Raw genomic sequence first — 23,222 nt, 5'->3', positions numbered from 1 at the left:
AAATTTTGATTGGATGTGTTTGGGGAAATGGTGGGCGTGGAAGGGGTGTTAGTTGCCTTCCAATTACTTTCGACTATTAAAAAGGGCACAAGCCATTTCAATTTCTAATCGAATGAGCCATTTTTGAAGTTTCTACGACAATGCTTACTATAAAAACTTTATATGCCCCCAGGGCATAACTTACAATCCTTGTCCTGAGGGCTGTGAGGGGGTTGTCATCCCCAAAGACCTAATTTCCAGAACTTTAAACTACATTGAACAAAATGGCTATCTCAAAATTCTGATTGGATGTGTTTGGGGGAAAGATGAGCGGTGGGGGGGGGGAGGGGGCTAGCTGCCTTCCGATCACTTTCAACTATTAAAAAAAGTACTAGCCCTTTGAATTTCCAATCAAATGAGCCTGTTTTGAAGTTTCTACGACAGCGCCTTCTACAAAAAATTTATATGCCCCCAGGCCATAATTTATAACCCTTGCCCTGAGGGTTGTGAGGGAGTGTCCGCCTAAAAACAAATTTTCTATCTAGAAAACAACTACGCTGAACAAAATGGCTATCTCAAAATTTGGATTGGATGTATTTGGGGGAATGATGGGCGTGGGGGGGGGCTAGTTGCCCTCCAATCACTTTCGAATATTAAAAAGGGCACTAGCCCTTTGAATTTCCAATCGAATGAGCCTGTTTTGAAGTTTCTATGTCAGCACCTTCTATAAAAACCTTATATGCCCCCAGGGCATAACTTAAAACCCTTGCCGCGAGGGTTGTGGGGAAGTGTCCTCCTCAAAGACATATTTTCTATCTGGAAATCAACTACGCTGAACAAAATAGCTCAAAATTTTGATTGAATGTTCTTGGGGGAATGGCTAGGGGGGGGGGCTACTTGTCCTCCAATCACTTTCGACTATTAAAAAGGGCACTAACCACTCCAATTTTCAATCGAATGAGCCCTTTTCTAAGTTTCTACGACGACTCCTTCAATATGAAGTGCCCGGGTATGGAGAAAAAAACAACAGAAAAAACAGCAACATATCGTTCGTTACTTAGGCAGCGCTGCCTATGATAATGTTTGATGGTTATGTTGTTTGACGGTTGTTGGTTATGTTATGTTAATAGTTCTTTGATGTTTGTTTGTTGTTTGAAGGTTATGTTGTTTGGTGTTGTTTGTTGGTTATGTTGTTTGATGTTGTTTTTCGGTTATGTTATGTCGATGGTTATGTTGTTTGATGTTTGTTGGTTATGTTAATGTTGTTAGATGGTTATGTTATATCTTGGTTATGATGGTTATGTTGTTTGTTGTTGTTGGTTATGTGATTCGATGGTTATGTTGGTTATGTTGTGTTGTCTGATGTTTGTTGGTTATGTTTTTTTATGTTGTTTGTTGTTTCTGTGATTATTGATGGTTAATGATTGATGGTTGTTGTTTGACGGATATGTATTTTCTATGTTTGTTGGTTATGTGGTTGTTTGATGGTTATGTTATGATGGTTATGTTGTTTGTTGGTTATGTGATTTGTTGATTATGTGATTTGATGGTTAGGTTTGTTATGAGTGTTGGTTATGTTTGCTGCTTAGGTTATGATGCTTATTTTTTTTTATTATGTGATGGTTATGTTGGTTATGCGATTTGATGGTTATGTTGGTTATGTGGTTTGATGGTTAATTTGTTTCTTGGTTATGTTTACAGGATGTATTAGGGCATAATTTACAATGGCTGCCCCCGGGCCCTGGGGGGGGGTCGACACCTGAGTTTTTTTATCTGAATTTTGAACAATTTGTAACTTAATGACAATCTCAAAATTTTCGTCGGATGCATTCAGGAAAAAAGGGCGTGCGGGGGACTATTTGCCCTCCAATCTCTTTTGACAATCAAATACTGAACTACAACTTTCAATTTCCAATCGAATTAGCCCTCTTTGAAGTTTTTACGACTATAACGTTTTAAAAAATAGCGACGAAACCACACTGCCTTTCCATAACAAACAACAAAAGTACGAAGAACAAAAGGAAAATCTTTTTGCAAGACAGTGGAGATAATTTGAATGAATATTTCGGCCCTATGTCCAAGGGCCGTCCTCAGCAAGACAAAAATATATAGAAAAAAAAAGACACACAACAACATGCGACAAATAAAACCAAAAACTAAAATTTTTTCAAAACAGTCCTAGTATCCTTACTTCAACGAAGTTCCACCAAAACTGATAAAAAATAAGGTAAAACAAGGCGATTCAATGAGATGAAAGAAAAATAATTTAAAACATGTTCTTATTGCTAATCCAGCCTTTTTGGCAGCTAACCTCAAAGGTCTTTTTATGATCAGTTCTGTGTTAATGTCTATCGGTTTTTTTTAAATATTTTGTAAGATGATTTTTAATTAAATTTCTGTATAGAGCATTTATTGTATATTCCCCCATGTCCCTATTTAAGGAAATATTATTATTAATCTTAAGTCTGATTTCAATTGATTCTCGGACTACCTGCTTTATGCTTAGGTCATTGCTAATAAGAGCGGATTCATCAAAAAGTATATTGTGGTTAGGATTTTCAAAAATATGGCTGCCTAATGCAGAATCAGAGGAAACAGTGGAAATATTAGAATTTAGAGCTTTGACAATATCATCTTTATGCTGTTGTATGCGCTTTTCTAAATTCTGGTGTGTTCTACCTATATAATATTTGCCACAATCGCATGGTATTTGATAGACCCCTCTTTGACAAGTAACTGGGGTTTTATGTTTACCAGAATTTAGTAAATTTATTATTTTAAAGTTATTTGTGAATACTAAATACAGATTATTTTTTGTGCAAACTTTTTTAAGATTTTTAGTGATTTTTGGGATATAGGGGAGGTAAATTATGTTTAAGGGCTTGTCAGACGTCTCACTTGTTAAACTATCATTAATTTTACGGGAATGTATTTTCAGTCTACACTTAATTACACCATTAATAAATAACATAGGATACCCATTTCCAAAAAGTATGTCCTTGATAAAGTTTAATTCTGCTGTGATGTGGGAATCAGAACAAATATATAGGGCACGATTGACGAGGGATATTACGACTGAGCTTTTAACTTGTGGGGGGTGGTTTGATTTAAAATGCAAATATCTATTATTTTGTGTTGGTTTTCTATAAATAGTAAAATTGAGTTTATCGAAGCTACGAATAACTAACACATCTAGGAATGGGATTTTATTTGCGATTTCGATTTCTAAAGTAAACTGTAAATTTCTTTTGTATGTATTAAGGTGATCTAAAAAACCCTTAAGCTCATTTTCCCCATAGTTCCAGAGTGAAATTACGTCATCCATGTAACGTCCCCAAAAGATATGTTTCAAGAAATACGAATCCAACGCCCAATTTTCAATATGTTCCACATAAATATTCGCCAGTAGCCCGGAGAGGGGCGCGCCCATCGCTAAACCATTAATTTGCTGGTAAAAAGAATTACGGAATTGGAAATACATTGAGTATTTGTTACAGAGTTTAACCAAGGTCATTAAGACATCACGATCTATTCCTGCTGCTGAAGCTTCTATTAAGTGATAATTTTCTTTGATTTTATTTTCTAATAACTGTTCAGATGCTGTGTCATCAATATTTGTATACATTGAAACAATGTCAAAGCTACTTATAATTGTATTTTCTGAGATATATCTCAGAAAATGTGTTAGTTATTCGTAGCTTCTATAAACTCAATTTTACTATTTATAGAAAACCAACAAAAAATAATAGATATTTGCATTTTAAATCAAACCACCCCCCACAAGTTAAAAGAGCAGTCGTAATATCCCTCGTCGACCAATCCCTAAATATTTGTTCTGATTCCCACATCACAGCAGAATTAAACTTTATCAAGGACATACTTTTTGGAAATGGGTATCCTATTTTATTTATTAATAGTGTAATTAACTTCAAACTGGAATGGTATTTCCGTAAAATTAATGATAGTTTAACGAGTGATACTTTTGACAAGCCCTTAACCATAATTTATCTCTCCTATCTCCCAAAAATCAATAAATATCTCAAAGACTTTTGCACGAAAATGAATTTTTACTTAGTTTTCACGAGTAGGTTTAAATTAATAGATTTTTTAAGTAATTGTGAATGTAAAACCCAAATCATTTGCCTTGGAGGGGTTTATTAAATACCTTACGATTGTGGCAAATATTATGGAGGTAGAATACACCAGAATTTAGAAAAGCGCATACAACAGCATAAAGATGACATTGTCATAGCTCTAAATTCTAATATTTCCACTGTTTCATCTGATTCTGCATTAGGCAGCCATATTTTTGAAAATCCTAACAACAATATACTTTTTGATGAATCCGCCCTTATTAACAATGACCTAGGCATAAAGCAGGTAGCCCGAGAATCAATTGAAATCAGACTTAAGATTAATAATAATATTTCCTTAAATAGGGACTTGGGGGAATATACACTAAATGCTCTATACACAAATTTAATTAAAAATGATCTTACAAGATATATTTAAAAAACCAATAGACAATTAACACAGAACCGGTCACAAAAAGACCTTTGAGGTTAGCTGCCGAAAAGGCTGAATTAGCAATAGGAGCGTGTATTTAATTTATTTTTCTTTTATCTTATTGAATCACCTGGTTTTACCTTACTTTTTATCAGTCCTGGTTGAACTTCGCTGAAGTAAGGAAGTTAGGACTGCCTTGAAAAATTTTTTACTTTTGGTTTTATTGGTCACATGTTGTTGTGAGTCTTTTTTCTTTCATATATTTTTGTCTTGCTGAGGACGGCCCTTGGACATAGGGCCGAAATATTCATTCAAATTATCTCCACTGTCTTGCAAAAAGATTTCCCTTTTGTTCTTCGTACTTTTGTTGTTTATAACATTTTAAATTTTTTACATTGTAAGTTATGCCCCAAGGGCATAACTTACAACGCCTGCCCTCGGGTTCTGTAAGGCTGTTTTGACCCCGGAGTTTTCGTTATATGTTCGTTGAACTATTTTTTTAAATGGCTATCTCAAAGTTCTTATCACATAGATTTGAGAAAAAAGCACGAGGAGGGCGGGCTAAGTGCCCACCAATCTCTTTTGAATCTTAAAAAGTGAACTAAAATTTTTAGTTTCCAATCAAATGAGCCCTCTTTGAAGTTTATACGAGTATCCCTTTCATAAGAACCATACTTTCCCCAGGGCATAACTTACAACGCCTGCCCCCGGGCCCTGGGGGGTTTTATCGACACTGGAGTTTGTGTTATATGATCTTTGAACTATTTTTAACAAAATGGCTATCTCAAAATTTTTTTCGGATGCATTTGGGAAAAAAATTATTTTTTTGGGGTGGGGGCTGGTTACCCTCCGATATCTTTTAGCGCTTAAAAAGTTAACTAGAACTTTAAATTTACAATTAAATGAATCCTCTCTGAAGTTTATACGAGCATTCTTTCCATAAGAACCATATATTTCCCCAGGGCATAACTTATAACCCTTAACCTGTAGACTCCGGGGAAGTGACCTGCTCAAAGATATAATTTCCAGAACTTTCAACTACGTTGAACAAAATGGTTATCTCAAAGTTGTGATTGGATGTGTTTGGGCACATGGTGGGAGCGGAAGGGGTGTTAGTTCCCTTCCAATCACTTTTGATTATTAAAAAGAACTTAAGCCATTTAAATTTCCAATCAAATGAGCCCCTTTTGGAGTTTCTAAGACAACGCTTTCTTTAAAATTTTATGTTCCCGCAAGGCATAACTTACAACCATTGCCCTGAGGGCTTAAGAGGTTTGTTATCCTCAAAGATCTAATTTCTAAAATTTTCAACTACGTTGAACAAAATGGCTGTCTCAAAATTTTGATTGGATATGTTTCGGGAAAGATGGGCGTGAGAGGGGGGCTATTTGACCTCCAATAACTTTCGACTATTGAAAAAGGAGCTAGCCCTTTGAATTTCAAATCGAATGAGCCGTTTTTGAAGTTTCTACGACAAAGCTTTCTATAAGAAGCTTATATGCCCCCAGGGTATGACTTACATGCCTTGTCCTGAGGGCTGTGGGGGGAGTGTCTTCCTGAAAAACATAATTTTTTCTCGAAATCAACTATGTAGGAAAAAAAATGGCTATCTCAAAATTTTGATTGGCTGTATTTGGAGAATGGCGGGCGTGGAAGGGGTGTTAGCTACCTTCCAGTCACTTTTGACCCTTAAAAAGGGTAGTAGAACTCTGGATTTCCAATTGAATGAGCCCTCTTTGAACTTTATACGACGACCCCTTCCATATGAAGTGACTCTGGGAAAAAAATAATGATAAATAATAGTAAAACATTGGATTCGTATGGCCTTTACTATAGGCAACGCTATAGCGTTGCCTCTGAAATATTTTTTAGATAGTTTACCTTTGTAGTTCATATGTATAGTTCCTTTTTAAAGTTCCTAAGCTAATTCATCTGCATAGGGTATTGGATCTGTCACGTTGGTCATTAAAAGTGAGTTGTATTTCTGCGATTCTTATTTATTTTTTTCCAACCGTAGGTAGGTTTAACAGAAAAATATTTGGAGTTAACATTATTAGTGATATATTTTTGAGAGCCTGTCTCCTTTCCAAATATATATTTATATGTGAATTATTGGTTGCACACACCTTGGCACAGTGACCAAATGTTGTGACACTTACTCCTTACAGCTAGTTTACTTGTAGTAACCAAACTGATCGTAGTTGTGACAGCTCTGTATTACGAATACTGGTAAGGACAGAACTTGTAGAATCCGTGGCATATCATCAAGAGTTTGTGTGACACTTTGGGCCTCATTACTTACACTAGTGCCACGTGCTTTGGTGGAACTAGTGTACTAATAAATTGTGATTATGCTAAAAAGAGATATTTTTAATGGCTGATCGAACAAAACGAAAAGTCTTAAGTATTTTTTGATAAAATGATTTATATTTAAAATGTAAATTGTACCCTGAATGCTATTTTCTACTCATACAGATATGTAAGCAAATACTCTCACTTAAAAAAAAAAAATAATTTGGCACATCCTCCGTGAAAAAAGGTGACTGTGAAACTAGGCTTCAATCAGCACTGAGAAGATGTGGCAAACGGCATAGCACACTAAGAGTGTGATGTTAGGGCAGAAAGTGACTTCTTAATTTTTACTTTGTTTTGAAGTTGTGAAGGCAGTTCTTGGTAGACAGCTTCAGGAACAGCGTCTAAAAAAGGTTATATCACTTTAAATTAAGCATTAAAATGAGAAAAAAGTGTGTTAAAAATCAAAAGTCCAAATGTTTCTCTTTTGGATGAGCTGGAAAGCATGGTAATAAAATCCCTCGTTTGGTTGTCATAGAAAAAATATTGGAAACTCATAAGTGACTCGTCATTTATGATATGGGTCAAACAATGCTGCATAATAAATAAAATATCTTTGAATGAACTTGTATGTCCTTTTTTATCAGTCCCTTTCAAGTTTGTCCGTACATATACAGTTAGGTGAAAATTTGTTAACTCAATTTTAGTTTGAATTGATCGCCCTCTGAAAAAACTCATTTTCCTTTCCGAAAAGAAAAAGTAATTAAGAGTGACGAAAAACCTGATATAAAAAACGTCAAAATTTGAAATTTAAATATTGATATGATATTGTGCAGCAACACATCTTCCGAATGAGGTATCATGGATCTAAGTTACTTCTTTTTCGTTACTACTTTGGCTACTAACTTATCAAAATATGCTCGATATATCAAAGATTAACAAATTGCATTTGACTTCAACTCTAGTAGGAGACAAATGGTGCCTTTGGCTTCAATAGGGAAATATTAGAGAAAATCTTAGAAAGGCTCTCTGAAATATGAAATTTTCATTTATTTTTAGTAAAAAAAAAATAGAAACCTCATTAAAGAGGAAACAGAATCTTGCCTATCATATGTAGGAATGTGCAAATTAATCTAGTAAGAAAAATTTGACCAGATTTGAAATTTTGGTAAAGGCATCTGCAAGAGTATCATAGTTCCAACAGTAGCTGTGACCTAGCAAGAGACGATCATGTCCAATTGTAACAAATAGTCCAAAGTCCCCTGAAAAAAGTTTCATATCCAACTACAAAGTACACCATTGGAGAAAGATAACTTAGGTTTCTTGACTTGAACCACAGGGAAAATCCATTGGCTTAAAAAACAAGAAAAATAACTTCAATTTGGATACTCTGCATTAAAGAATTTTTTCGCTTTCCGTATTTATCCCCCGCAGTTAGCGGGGCACAAGAACATCATAGAGAGCTGTTTGATTGCTCGTTTTAAAGGAAATTGTTACATCCATGGGTATTTGTAATTAACAAAAGCTAATATTCAAAATAAACCTAATTTTTACAAAAACATCCCATTTTTATATACAAGATGAAGAATGGCGCCATGACCGTAAATTACAGCCATAAATGACTCAAAAAGACAAAATTGCTATAAAATGTGAAAAATAGACTTAAACAGAATAATAAAGTCGCTGAAGCAACATGTCTAAAGCACAAGCAGGGATGGCTACTAAGCTGTCTTGTGATCCTGATCTTAAGAAAATGAAATGCGACAAAGAAAAAAAAAGGTATTCAAAAGACTAGGGCTATTGAGAATCAAAAATTGAGAGATTCAAAAAAAGTTCAAAAAGTGTTATTATATTGATGATGGTTGCCAAAATCACACAAAGTGCAATAGCACTGCGCAAATAAAGAGTGAAGTGACTACAATGTATTGTTACCTTTACTATTATTTTTTCTTAACAAGGCACTTTGTATAGATGGGGTTACCGTAATAACTTTGAGAAAGGGTTTATTTTATTAACAATTGAAAGCTCTAGTACCTCTTTTAAATTTCAAAAATGTTTGGAGGGCAACAAGCCCCCCCCCCCCCACCCGTAATTTTCCAATGAATATCTAATCAGAGTTTTAAGACAACTATTTTGTTAAGCATAGTTGAAATGTTCAGTAATTATTTCTTTAAAGATGTCGATCCCTCTACAACCCTCAGAGCCAGGGCTGTAAGTTAGGTAACTTGTCCATTGGTTACATATATTATATGTTTTTGAGAAAGCTCGGCATTTTTGACCTTTACCTTCCAAAATGACAAAAGGCACTCAGATGAGCCTTTCAGAGAATATTAAGGGGTGTGTTGAACTAAACCTAAAAAGTTTATGTAAATACCAGTTGTCAAAAGGATTTAAACCAGAAATAACTTAGTATAATAAATTGGAAAGTTCAGGGAATGATGAGAGAGATGATCAGTTGATCGAAGAAGGCAAGATTTGCACGCTACTAGTACTACTACTAAAATTACCACTGCTACAACAGCTACCACTACTAAAACTGCTACCACTAAAACTACTGCTTCTGTGTTAAGTATTACCGAGGCTGAAGATATTGAAATGAACATCTAAGAAAATATAGAGTGGAAAGTTGAACTTAATCAAGACATACTATGAGCACACAGATTGTCAAAAGGGCGTAACTGCAATATTTTTGGAACAGCTTACCATATCAAAATGGAACTTCCAGGGCGTTCTGAAAGGGATGTTGAACTGACCAAAAGTCAGCATGTACAATTGTATAATTGATTGAGAACAAGGTTTTATGAGAAATATTTGTGTATTATTAATATATTTCCACGGTGAAAGGGATACCCTATGGCAGAGGGGCACCCTGCTAAACCAGAAATGGTACTTTTTTGCAGTTTTGATTTTTTTGTAGTATACCTTGTCTTCGTCAATTATGTTTGGCTACCCAAATTCAAATTTAAAAAAATAAAAGTTGTTTTCAAATTAGTGTAGGTGACATTAAAGTTACAATTTAAAAAGAAAAGAAAAAAGGGCAACATGTACATGCTATTACTGCAATTAATACTGCTGCTACTATTTTTACTACTACCACTACTAATACAACTATTAATGGTACGGCTGTTCCTAATGCTACCATTATTAATATGATAATATCAGGCCTACTATTAAGGTTTTACTTTAAAAGTTACAGTTTGAAAGTTTTAAAGTTTTAAGTTCATACTTTTAGTAACGAAGTCTTGGTTTTAAAGTTCCGTTTGTAAGATTTTAGTTTCAAAGCTTTAGTTTTAGAGATTTAGTTTTAAAAGTTTTCATTTGAAGTTTTACTTAGATAATTTCCAGTTTATTGTATTTGTTTAAAAGTTTAAAATGTTTTAGTTTAAAGTTCTGGTTTTAAAATATTAGTTTTAAAACTTTAGCTTAAAGATTTTAATTTTTAGTGCTAAGATTTTATTTTTAAAGTTTGAGTTTTAGAGTTTTATTTGTAATAAATTAGATTTAAAATTTCAGTATCATAAATTTATTTTTGATAGTTTTAGTTTTAAGGTCTTAGTCACAAAGTATTGGTGTTAAAGTATTATTTTTAAAGTTTTGATCATCAAACTTTTCTTTTTAAAGTTTTAGTTTCAAAGTTTTGTCTTAAAATTTTGATCTTAATGTTTTAGTTTTAAAGTAGTATTTTAGAATTCGGTTTTTCTAATTTTAAATTTTATATTCCAATTTTCATATTCTTTCATTTTTTTTAATGTATTGTCAAGGATACACAGATAGTTTTGCATTATGGGACTCACTGCCCTGACTTTTCTAGGCATACAGGGCCCTTGCCCCTCCTATTACTTCAGGGGGCTTTTAGGGCTAAAAGTACTTTTTGACTTCTTTGACTTGAGCCTTTTTCCTATTTTATTTTTTTATATTTGTTCATCTTAGCATATTTTATCATTTTTCAGACCTAATGGATATGATAAGGCTCTAAGTTCAGGGAGCTGACCCTTCTAGGGTTTGTGACTGTAAGTGCTTTTAAACTTCTGTAATTTAAGCCTTTTCATATCTTATCATTTTTCCGTACCAAACGGGTCCAAAAATAAGTTTATATCTAAAATGAGGCTACAATATATGGGCACTGACCCTTCAGGTTTCTGAAGCCGACCACGCTGTTCAACTTTCTTATGCTACTAACTAGCCTTGCTTATACATTTTTCTAGACTAAATCAGTCCTGTTTAGTTTCAGTCCTGAAACTAAATCACTTTCAGCTTTAAGTGTACTGGTGCATCAAACCATATTACTCCATAAGATTTTATTTTATTAACATCTTTTTTTCTTATTACTGCTAATTAGCCTAATTCTACAATTTGTATTCTCCTTTATCAGTCATAAGCTTCTTTTTATGCTTTAAGTGCATTCATAAGCTAAGCCATATTAGTCAAAAGTCTTTAACTAATATTTGTTTTTTCTCTTGTTGTTCATTGATCTAATTTTTCACACTTTCTTGCTGTCCTTAAACAATCATAAAAATGCTTTTCATCTTTAAGTTTACTCATACACCATATTAGTCAAAAATTAATCTTATTAATTTAAAACACTTTCTTTTTTTATTTTACTGCTTATTAACCTAGCTTTTTTACATTTTTGTATACTCCTTAAACTGTCCTAAGCTTAGTTTTCAGTTTTAAGTAAACTAATACGCCAAGCCATGTTAGTCAAAAGACCTTATTTTATCAATTTTAACAACTTTTTTTTCTTTTACTGCTCATTAATCTAGTTTTTTTTCATTTTCGTACTCTCCTTTAAAATTCCTAAGCCTCGCTTTTTGCTTTAATAATACTCCCCTACCAACCCATGTTAGGCAAAAAGCTTTATTAATTTCAAACCACTTTTTTTCTCTAACTACTCATTAGGTTTTTGAACATTTTGTAAGCTTTGGTAACATCATATTTCTGGCGGCTTTTTTAGGGGGTTTTGGGACACCACCCTCTTTAACTGTCTTTAGTTGAACTCAAACCCTTGAGCCTTCCACATATATGGGACTCTTCCCCCTCACTTAATTTATTTTTATCTTTTTCAAGAGATTTATGGCTTTTTTTTAATATTAATAGATATTACAAAATAATTTAATAGATATTACAACCAAAACTTCAAAACTAAAACTTAAAACCAAGACTTCAACACTAAAAGTATGAAAGTAAAACTTTAACATTAAAACTCTCAAACTAAAACTACATAACTATATCTTTAAAACTAAAACTTAAAAAGTGATACATCAACACTAAAATTAAAATTAAAACTTTATATCTAGAATTTTTAAAACTGGTACTTTAAAACTATACTTTCAAAAAAGAAACTTTAAAACTAGAACTTTTAAAATAAAAAACTGTGAAATTCAGCATAAATACATTTCGGAAGCAGAGTTAGTAGCCCCCCGAAAATGCCGTTTTATGCCCCAGCTAACAAAAGAGATTGTGAATGCTGGATAAAGGAAATGCTTTGAAAAAAAATTTAAGGTAAGAAAGTAGAAATAGTATGTAAACTAAAGAAATTCTATAAGAATTGCTGACCCAAAAGATCGCTGAAATAGAATGAGTAGAAGGATCTCCAAGACTTGGACCTAGTGACTTCCCTTGTTGATCCGAAAAAAAAAAATGCTAGGATAAGAGAATAGAAAAAAATTCTTAAATTAAAGAAATATTAAAAGTATTTGCATCTCCAAATCTATGCCCCTAAGAAGGATTCATTTTGACTCTTCAAAATTTCTCTATGATGAAATTGTAAGTGAATAAGGAACTGTTGCCAAAAAATCACCAGAAAAGAGGGACGTAATCTTGTATGGTGTTCCGTCATAGAAAACAAACTATGGAAAAACGTTAATTTGATATCCCAATGAAATTTAAAATTTAGATTCTTAGGGTGATAGATTCTTGACACTCTCTCTTGGAAAGAAAAGTCTGGGGTTACAGAGTCTTAAAGAGAATAAATATTATGAATCAACCTTCATCCAGCTGTTCACACCTATGAATTTCTCCGTTTGCCTCTGATTGTCGGTTTCTAACACCCCACTATCCCTCAACATGAAAACTCCCCGCCTATGGCAGCTAAAAATAGCTGAAAAAAGACAATACCATCACGGGATAAGAAAAACAGCTAAGAAGTGACCAAAGATGTTCTGAAAGCTGAGACTTGAAGTTGAAGTCTGACGTAAAAGTTGAAAATTTTTGACAATTAGGAAGCAAATTTAGATTCATTTTGCGTGGAAGAATTAGTGACAGTGCACTTTTTCTAAAAATGTGTATTTTCGAATGAATGATAACCTTAAAAATTCATAAATTTTAAAAAAATTTTACATTAACCTGAACTTGTAAAAAGAACTTTGACAGGCATTAATTTCTTTCGAGAAAGACATACTTCATTTCCATAAGACCGATTTGACTGTTATATGGGCCCCATACGGCTTGTAGAACAAAAATATTGACACACAGTTTGGATTGTTTGTGTCGTCTTATAGCCATTATCTCTATTAATAACTTTATTAACATCACAATAACACCAGAGAAACCCAATTATACACTATAAGTTAATCACGTCTCTTGTGTTTCTTTTTACCAACTGTCTGCTAATTTTATATTACGTAGCCTAGCAATTTTACCCAAAAAAGACCTACCATTACACTTGTAAATTAAGTTTGACCAGGTAATCCCTTCTTGAGAAAAACAGAAAACTCCTAGTTTTCCACCTTTTAACGTGCTATCATAAATGTTTCCAGAATCTGCCATCAGATTCTCTCCTTCAAGAATCTTGAGTCTTATTAAGCCAATTTTGGGACGATGAAGCAACATCCAGCGGTAGGCTACCTTTCCCTTCCAACCAACATTCTCCGGATCTTTCCAAAGAAGTTTCACCTATGAAATATTTTAAGCTCATTAAACAGTTCGTTGCAGCGGAATATAAAGAAGAGGTGGCGTGTTCTAATTGTAGAAAAAACTCAGCTATTATTTTGATTATTGAATTTCACATCAGTTACCATTTAATATCTACATCAACTATTCAATGGATGCATTTTAGGGTTGGAAAGAAAGTACTTGAAGCATTAAAGTAATATTTTCAGCCCAAATTTCAGCAGGCGTTTGTTAATAACCTCTCGTATAAAAATTTGGTTTAAAGATGCAATCGTATTTCTTCGAGCATTTACACTATCTTTGCAAATATCTTTTTTTATAGTTTACCTCTTGTGATGGGATTTTCGAAACCAAATTGTCTGAGTTAAAATTTGAAACGGGGCTACAAATAGTGACATTAAGAAATACTTAGAGTGGGGTGGGAAAAACCATTTCCAAGTGTGCTAAATCGTGGGAAAGCTATAGAATAAAAATATTAAAAAGTATAAACAATTTTGCAACACTTTGGAAGTACAGGAAGTTTTTTTTTCTGAGGAAGAATTAGTGACAGTGCAAAGAGGATTAAAAAACAATAAATAACTAGGTGATGTCAGTGTTGTAAATAAATTGTTCAAATATGAAGGTTTTTGAAATTAGAAAAAATAACTGAAAATTACAAATTTTAAACAGTGGAAAGTACCTAACGATTTTTGACAGACTTAAATTAAACTCTTATTTACAAGTTGATACAACACAGATATGACATCATGTGTGGTAAATTAATAAAAAAAAAAAGCTTTATTCATGAAAGGAATTTGTTAAAGATTTTGTTAACATGGATCCAAAGATAAGCAAAAATTCAGCCAAACAGTTTTCAGGCAAAAACTAGTATAAAAGATCATCAATAAATAAGTGGAACCCAAAAAACATTTTTTTTTTTACAATAAATAACCAAGTTAAATCCAAAACGAACAGAAACTAAGATGAGTAAATACGCGTGTGCTATAAATGCCAATATACTATAAACGCAATGTGCTATAAATGCCAATATTCATTACTGAAACGGTTCATAATTTTAGATTTGTTGAAGTTAAGAAAAAGAAAAAAAATTTAAAATTCATTTTGTTCCAAATAAATAGAAAATTATGTTTTGGACTTTAGAAGGCAGGAGGGGAACACTTCACTTTACTCCACATTTACTCCACATCCATATAGTTTAAATTGGTTATATTTACTTCCCTCTCAAAGTTTTCATCTCAAACAAAATGTTGAACAATATCTGTGGCTAGAATTTGGGAAATATGTCTTTTTGTGTTTGTGACGTCTTATGAAATTATGAGAGATGATGCATGAATCTAAACACCTAATACAAAAGACACAAAATAACATATTAGATAATAATGAACGGAAAATAACAACAATTTCCACGTTTTAAAGACAAGTGACAGCGATGATCATATCGAATCATAAAGGAAATCTGTGCTTAGAAAAGGAGCAACATCGAAAATCTAAGCTATTCCAAGGAGAATACGTATCATAAAAACTGTAAGGCTCTCCAAGAATCAAAAGGAAAAAAAAATAAGAGAATTCAAGTCAAAATTTCGTAGTTTCATAGGAAATTCAGAAAGTTCTTATTTCCATTTCTTTCTTGCTTTGAAATCATACATATTGCATTCAGTAAAGCGCAAATAACAATTGCACTATGATTGGAGTGCAAGGGAGAAAGTTTCCCACTTCATATATCTAGTAATTTCTTTTTGTTTTGAGTTTGATTAGAATATCAATTTTGTTTTGGGTACATTCATTAATAATACCAATTTACTAACAAAGTTCATTATTGGTTTAATTTGTTTTTATTAAGTTTAATATTCGTTTCTTTTAACTGTATTATCTCTTATACTGTTTTAGCTCATTATGCTGTCTATACTGTATTAAATAAAAAAAACAAAGTTTTTTTCACTGAAAGTAAGGAACGACGTTAAAACTTAAAACGAACAGAAATTATTCCATATATGAAAGGGGCTGTCCCCTCCTCAACGCCTTGCTCTTTACGCTAAAGTTTTTCATTGTTTAAAAAATAGAGTTGTGAGAAAGTCAAACTTTAGCGTAAAGAGCGAGGCGTTGAGGAGGGGACAGCCCCTTTCATATACGGTATAATTTCTTTTCGTTTTAAGTTTTAACGTCGTTCCTTAGTTTGAGTTTAAAAAAGACTTGTTTTTTTTATTTAATTTTTGAACGTTTTTCAATTATTCCAGGTTTTGATTTTGGCTCACCGTACATGAATAATTAAAAAAAAATTTGAATATTAATTTTATGGTTATTTGGTTAAATGACTTTCTCGAAACCTGTTTAATTTTTATTTACGAACGTTTTTATTAGTAATAAATATACGTAATTTAAGAATTAACTTACGTAACGAACCACTATATTCTTATATTTTAATACGTATATTAGAAGGTTTGCCTCCTATTCAATACCTTGCTCTTTAAGCTAAAGTTCGAATTTTGTTCCAATTCTTTAAAAATGACCCCTTAATCACAAATACCGTTAATTAGAATAAATAGCTCTTATGAAAGTTCTAAATAATCTTTGGCTTAAAGAGTGAGGTATTGACTAGGGGATGAACCCAATCATATACGTAATGTTTTCTGTCGCTTTAAGTTTTGATGTTGCTCCTTACTTTCAGTTAAAAAACTTCTTTTTTTAATATATAATTTCTGATCTTTATTTAAATAATGCTGGGAAATCCGGCACTCCCTTCATAGCGTTGTACCTTCTCCCATGAAAACTTCCTTCATGGTAAGATCCTCCCCCCTAACCCCCGACCCACTCACCCCCCCCACTACCAGAAAAATTCCCCCCTGAAAACGTCTGTATACTTCCCAATAACCAATACTATATTTTAACATTGGGTAATGTTCATAAATTTCAATCCCCCCCCGGGGGGCTCTGGGGGATTAAGTCACCCCCAAAGACATTATTTATTATATTTTTTGACCACGCTGACCAAAATCGTTGTCTCAAAATTTTGATCAGGTGACTTTGGGAAAAAAATGAGCATGGGAGGGGGCCTAGTTGCCCTCCATTTTTTGGTCACTTAAAAAGCGAACTAGAACTTTTAATTTCCGTTCGAATGAGCCCTCTCACGATATTCCAGGACCACTTGGTCGATACGATCACCCCTGGGGAAAAAAACAGACAAACAAACAAACAAATAAACACGCATCCGTGATCTTTCGACTGGCAAAAAATGCAAAATTCCACATTTTTGTAGATAGGAGCTTGAAACCTCCGCAGTAGGGTTCTCTGATACGCTGAATATGATGGTGTGATTTGCATTAAGGTTCAATAAACTTTAGGGGGTCTTTCCCCCTTTTTTCAAAAATCAGCCAAATTTTCTCAGGCGCGTAACTTTTGATAGGTAGGATTAAACTTGATAAAACTTATATAGTTGAAATCAGAATTAAAATTTGATTCTTTTGATGTATCTATTAGTATCAAAATTCCGTTTTCTACAGTTTTGGTTACCATTGAGCCGGGTCGCTCCTTACTTACAGTTTGTTACCACGAACTGTTTGATAACAAGTTTTTTTTTGTTAATATACTTGGGTTACAAGACAGAGTACTTCCTCGTTCAATTATTTAGTAATTTCTGTTCGTTTTGAGTTTGAGTTAAATATTGTTTTCATTTTTTGTAACTTATAAGTTCATTATTGGTTCCATTTTTATTAAGTTGTTTCTTTTAACTTTTAGTTGATTATTCATTATAATGTCAATTGTTTTTTTTTTACTCTTCTTAAGATTTGAATGAATGAATAAATGAATGGTTTTATTTCCCATCGTCAACTAAACAATTACAAAGATAGAGTAGAAAGAAATAGATTAGGATAAAAAAAACATAAACAAAAGAAAAGAAAGACTCCTAACAACACTGTACAATAAACTAATAGTGCCAGTAGTGAGGTACTATGGCGCGGTACATAGTGTGGTACTGATATAATGTGAGCTTGAACCGGCTAATTCAGTCTTTAACTGTTTCAAAGGGGTCTGCTATTTTATATTTTTCTGAAACTCGTGAGTTTTTCATCCACGGGGGAAGATTAAGTAGATATTTTTTGTATTTGAAAAACGTTTAATCGATTGTGCGTTTATCCTTATCAGACATAGAAAGGGGAAACCACAGGATCACGTGGCATTACAAAAGCACAATAGAGCCTTGCTAGGACAGGGTGATTGTACATACGTTTACATAGTATACCATACCCTTTACGAGCTTTCTCGGAGAAATTCGAGATAAGTAGCTTGCGCATAGACTTAATGTCTGATGCAATAGGTAGGCTAACATATGTCAGCTGTTCAGCAGCAGCCACCTCTGTATCACCAAAACAAGCGGTAACCAAACCAGGCTCTATAGCTTTACGACTAAATACTATAATATTGCTTTTCGGTGGGTTGAAAGCTAAACCTATCTTCTAACATTGCACGCTCAGAATACAATAGTTATCTTCAATCTGCAACACGGACCTGCTAATATTAAAAATTTCATCGGCATAGTTGGCAAGTGAAATTTAAATACCATCATGAATGCAACATATTAAAGATGACTGCTGAGGTTCAATAATGCTGCTATTATACTGTGGGGGGTGATTTGATTGTTTCCTGCCGAATACCTTTCCGTACAAGAGTCCTTTCATTGGAGACCATTGGACAATGATGACCCTGTGGCACCTTAATTTTCCCTTTCAGACTACTATACAACTTCCTAAAAACAACAATAATAGAGTGAATAACAACCCGCTTACAAGCAGAAAGCAAAATTTGTACGTGGATACTTGAGTCAAAAGCTTGTTGGATATCATGTCCCGCATAATATAGTGTTTCATCAGACTCATGGGAATCAGAATCAGCTGAAGGTTTGCAATTAGACAATGTACCAGTTAACGACTAACACCATTTTTAAATCCGAACTAGAAATCTGGGGAACTACATAATTCATTAACCTGGTCAATTACGAGGAGCTCATCTATTTTACAAAGAACCAGCACGACGGTTATTGGTCAATATGAAGAGCAAGTTCTTAAATGTTTTCCTTTTTTAATCACCGGCATTATTAGCCCAACGCAGAAAATATCGGGCACTAAACCACAGTTAAATATTACCTGGTAAAAAAGAGCTAGATCGTGAAATAATAACTCACTGCCAAAAACTAGATTCATGCCGCAAGTGTGATCAGCACCTATTGAGTACTTTTTTTTTTTTTGCACCAAATACCGAATATGTGAAACCGATACAACAAAGCCTATATTATTCAAAGGGCACTGTAAATGAGAGTCTAGTTCTTGTTCTAATTTAATTTCCAGTTTATGGTCGGGCGGAGGAAATTCATAGCTAAAGTGTGAGTTCCACTCAGTTTCCAAGGGTTTGCTTTTTTCATGGCTGCACTTCACACTTTTCTTCTTTCTTTTAAACTTCAACACCCTCTGTGGGTTGTCTTTAAGTGATTCAGAATGCTTATCTAAAAGATCAGCTCGATGTTTCAACAAGCACTTTGCAAATAGTCGCTTAGTTTCCTGTCTAATAGTATTAACAATACCAACAAGGGGACGTCCGCATTCATTACAAATCTGCCACCAGAGCTTTTCACGATCGCAGGCAACGACGAGGTCTGGATTCTTTGACCAGTTCAGAACCTTAATACCGATTCACACTTGATGGGAGGGGACAGAAGTATTTTCCGCGAATCACAGGGCGATAAATTTGTTTTTCACTCTCAGTGGCTGTGGATTGCTGCTCTAGTAGAAGGAAAGGGACTTTGACTTTGTTTAAGACACTATCACAGATCGACTGATAAGGCTGCAGATCAACTTTACTTCAATCAGATTTAACTTTCCATTATTTGGTTGGCTCGGGAGCAGGCTTGGGAAGTTTGGTTATATCTAGGGTGATTAAAATTGGAAGTTGGTTAAGAGCATTGATACCGGTAATGACATGACAGGGATTTCTTGCGGTCACATCAGTAGAACATAATATAAAGTCCAGACATGAGACGGAGCCAGAGCTGTGAGCGTAAGTGTAGACCAGATCACTTCAGAGCATGCAAGCTCTCATATGCCGATAATAGTATTTGAGACCTGAGGCTTGCAGTATCACGGAGATTGCAGTTCATATCACCAGCTAAAATGCAACCTCGGTTTGACCTGTGGCAGCTATCAACCGTTGCTGAGAGCTGACTTAAACTTTGCATCAGATTAAGCATCTCTGTAATTTGTTGGTAAATAAACAGACAAAAGCACTGAGTCAGCTATGTTAATGCCGATTAAAGAGTACGACTGCTTAAAGAAGGAGGCGTTTAAACGGCTACTTGCGAGTACAGCAATCCCACCAGAAGGCCTGCCTCTGCCGGTTTTCTTAGCAGGTATACTGATCACATCCGTTCTGTCACTTAACCGAAGTATATCAAGCCCTTCAGCTGTCAGGAAGTGTTCTTGGAGGCACACTACGTCAAACTCAGACACCAACTGTTCGATTAGGGCATTTTAAGTACAATTCTGCCATAAATTACACGATACAATCTTTAAGGTAGGAACGGTTATGATTAGTTGATAGCTTTTTGCACTGCAGGACATTTAAAGCTGTAACAAGGGTGCGTGCTAGACCTACACAGAGCGCATTTCAGTGGTTTCTGGCAGGGGTCGTCTTTAGAATTGGAATGATTTCCAGCACAATGCGAGCATCTTTAATTAATGGAATGGTATTTTTCTATACGACCGTCTGACACTTATAGCAGCATTTAGGTAGGAACCGAAACTCGTCAATTGCTAGGCGTTCGAATCCTATTACTGGGGGGGGATTTAATTGCACAGATCAGATGCTCATTTCGAGGGAAGCTTAACTGGTAAGATCGTGTCTTGCCAACCTGGGTGGCCTCCGTAATTGTTGAAAAGTCCTCACAAATTAGTCTCGCTCACAGTACTAGGCACATTTTTTATGATACCAAAGAACGATGGCTCACTTATTCGTGTTTTAACTGAGGAATCGGCAGTGCTTATAGCCTGAGCGATGGATATCGTTGCGACTTGATCACTAATAACAATTTCCCATTTATCTTTTCGGGGCCTCAGCTCTACAGTGAAATTATATTTAAAATTTGATTTTTATATGTTTTTGCTCTGCACTTTTGTTAAGAATAACTTTTTTTTAATTTAATTTCTGTTTGTTATCATTTATTTTTGTGAAAAAATGAAAAAAAATACGAAAACAAAATTATGTGAAATAAATTAAAACTTAAAGTACTTTAAATGGAGCCTTAATTTTGGAAACCAAAAATTCTTATGAGTGTCATATTTATGTTAAGTCATAGTCATATTTATGACTTCCAAAAGAAAACAAACCTTATAAAATGGGTGATTATTTCATGTATTAACAGGAATGCCGTATTGATTCGCAACAGACTTTCGTAACTCAATTGTTACTGCTAATTTGACACCTTTTGACTTAAAACAAACGAATAACGAATGTATATACTCCCTTTAAACGAAAACTGTATATTTATTTAAAGTGTTTTTGTTCGAATTATATGACTTGTTTGTATTTTTACCAAGCTGGTTGCATCAAATTTAACCTGAAGTCATAACAGCAAGAAGAAGTTTAAATTAGCTGCTTTCAGAAGTTAAGTGATAACAATAATAAACATAATTATACAAGCCTGCCGAGTACCTCAGTCAAGCCTTGACATCGGCTACATAATTTCTTTTTCTTAAAACTTGCATATTGATATTTCTGGCCACAAAAACGATCTAAATAGGTCACAATTTTAAGGAATAGTTCCTGTTTTCCTCGGCTGGTTGTATTGAACCTGTGAGTAGTGACAGCATTGTGGATCTACAACCATAAGGAGTATACTATAGGAGCTAATAGCTTATGTAAGGTCATCACAAATGCAGGTGAAAATGAAATTTGGTATCTTTGTACTATACATCCAAGTTAATCTTCCAAATTTCTCTTCCAGCATTAATGTTGGGGTTCCAACCCTTGCTCTTTTATTTTTTCAGATAAATAACTTTTTTTTTTCTGTAATTACACTTGCTTAGATTTACCTGTAGTATAATTTTCAATGATAAAGTTAAAGTCTCGTTGCTAAGCTATAGCCGTTTTGCAATAAGTAAGCTTGCAAGCTAAATCCAGTTTTGCTCTTCCGGCTCTGGGCTATTTAAAGATATTATTATCCAAAAGACGCCACGGATTCAAACTTCTATTTAGCAAATTGGCTAGGGCCAATCTAAGGTCCACCACTACGCGAAGTTCGTCGTATAGAACAAATAATTTAGTTTTCGGTTTTCATTGAGAATCTACTTTTAGAACCTGTTTAGGGAATCTGTCTTGAGAGCTTATAGATGTGTGTTTTGTGACCTTTTGGAAGAATATAAGTAAGTTATTTCCTACAGCCGTATAAGATTATTTTTCCAAGAACCTGGCAGGTTAGGAAAAAGACCATCAATAAAAACCATCATTTAGTATATCAACAGGGAGGTGTTTACCCTCCAAGTTGTTTACCGTACGTTACCATACCCTGGATCAGAGTATAACGTAACAGGTTGTTATTATACCCTATATTTACGGTTAGGTAATGGAAACCGCGAGGTATTCCTTTACAATATTTAATGCCAACAAGGCTTTCCCCTCCAATAAGTCGTTCAGCACCATTTCCACGCAAATATCTGGTGGCAGCAACTAAAGGACCTATCAGTAACATTGATAGTAAAGGAATTCACGTTTTCCGAAAAGAAGTTTTAATTTAACCTACACAGTAGCCCATTATGACTAAGCATAAAAATTGCAGGAAAAAGACGGAATCAATTAAAAAGAGTACGAAGATCTGAATGGGCATTGTCTAGTTAGAATAAAATAAAATTTTACAATTTAATATATCACGCAACTACGGGGGATTTAGCTTAGAAGTGGTAAGTAATAAAAATATTACAAGAACCGGAATGGGCTTTGTCTAGTTTGAATATAATAATATTTTACAAATCAATGTACCGAGCAACTAATTAGCGTGCGAAAATAATCGGATAATTGAGACGTAACAATTTATCCAGAAATAAAACCAGAAGCTAATAGGACCAGTCTTGAAGGAATTTTCATCCAGTTAAAGTAATAGTTGATCGGTTAATTTTGAAATAATGTCGGTCAGAGATAATACAGAAATGTAACGAACGAATTCAGAAAACAAATTAAGAGGATATAACGATAGAGAGTAAAAAAAAGGCCCATCAGCAGAGGTAGTAGAAGCAAAATGGAATTAAGATCCAGCAGGGGGTAACGAAACAGTAGTCATGTAGACATGACACAATATATATTAAATTTCATCAAAGAAGAAAAAACAGAGAGAGAATAAAAGAGGAGGAAGATAGAAGAGAAAGAGGCGCTGGTTGAAAAAGTAATAAGAGACAGTGCCGAGAGTATATGCAGAAACTACGAGATAAGGTAAATCAAACTGAAAAAGATAGTCAAGCCTATGAAATACAACATCAGGCTTGTATAAAAACCTTTACTAAATCTTGCGAAGCCCGTAA

General features: G+C 34.0%; 1 protein-coding gene across 2 annotated transcripts in view; it reads right to left on the bottom strand.

Annotated features, from left to right (window-relative positions):
• Positions 1-6,896: 6,896 nt before the first annotated feature.
• Positions 6,897-23,222, bottom strand: part of LOC148949912 (cartilage oligomeric matrix protein-like) — a 334,413-nt gene continuing 318,087 nt past the window's right edge. For both annotated transcript variants that reach the window (XM_089091996.1, XM_089091995.1), the window contains exons 13-14: positions 13,434-13,671; positions 6,897-7,181 (exon numbers count right to left, since the gene is read on the bottom strand). In XM_089091996.1, coding sequence (XP_088948122.1) covers positions 7,084-7,181; positions 13,434-13,671 — 336 coding nt within the window. In that variant the 3' untranslated portion in view covers positions 6,897-7,083. The remainder of the gene's footprint in view (positions 7,182-13,433; positions 13,672-23,222) is intronic.

The sequence above is a fragment of the Artemia sp. Qi Xiang Cuo genome, chromosome 7 (assembly GCF_049724085.1).
Source record: "Artemia sp. Qi Xiang Cuo chromosome 7, ASM4972408v1, whole genome shotgun sequence".
In the NCBI taxonomy this organism is placed as follows: domain Eukaryota; kingdom Metazoa; phylum Arthropoda; class Branchiopoda; order Anostraca; family Artemiidae; genus Artemia; species Artemia sp. Qi Xiang Cuo.
Note: the sequence above shows the minus strand (reverse complement) of the source record. Positions and strands in the feature narration are given on the sequence as shown.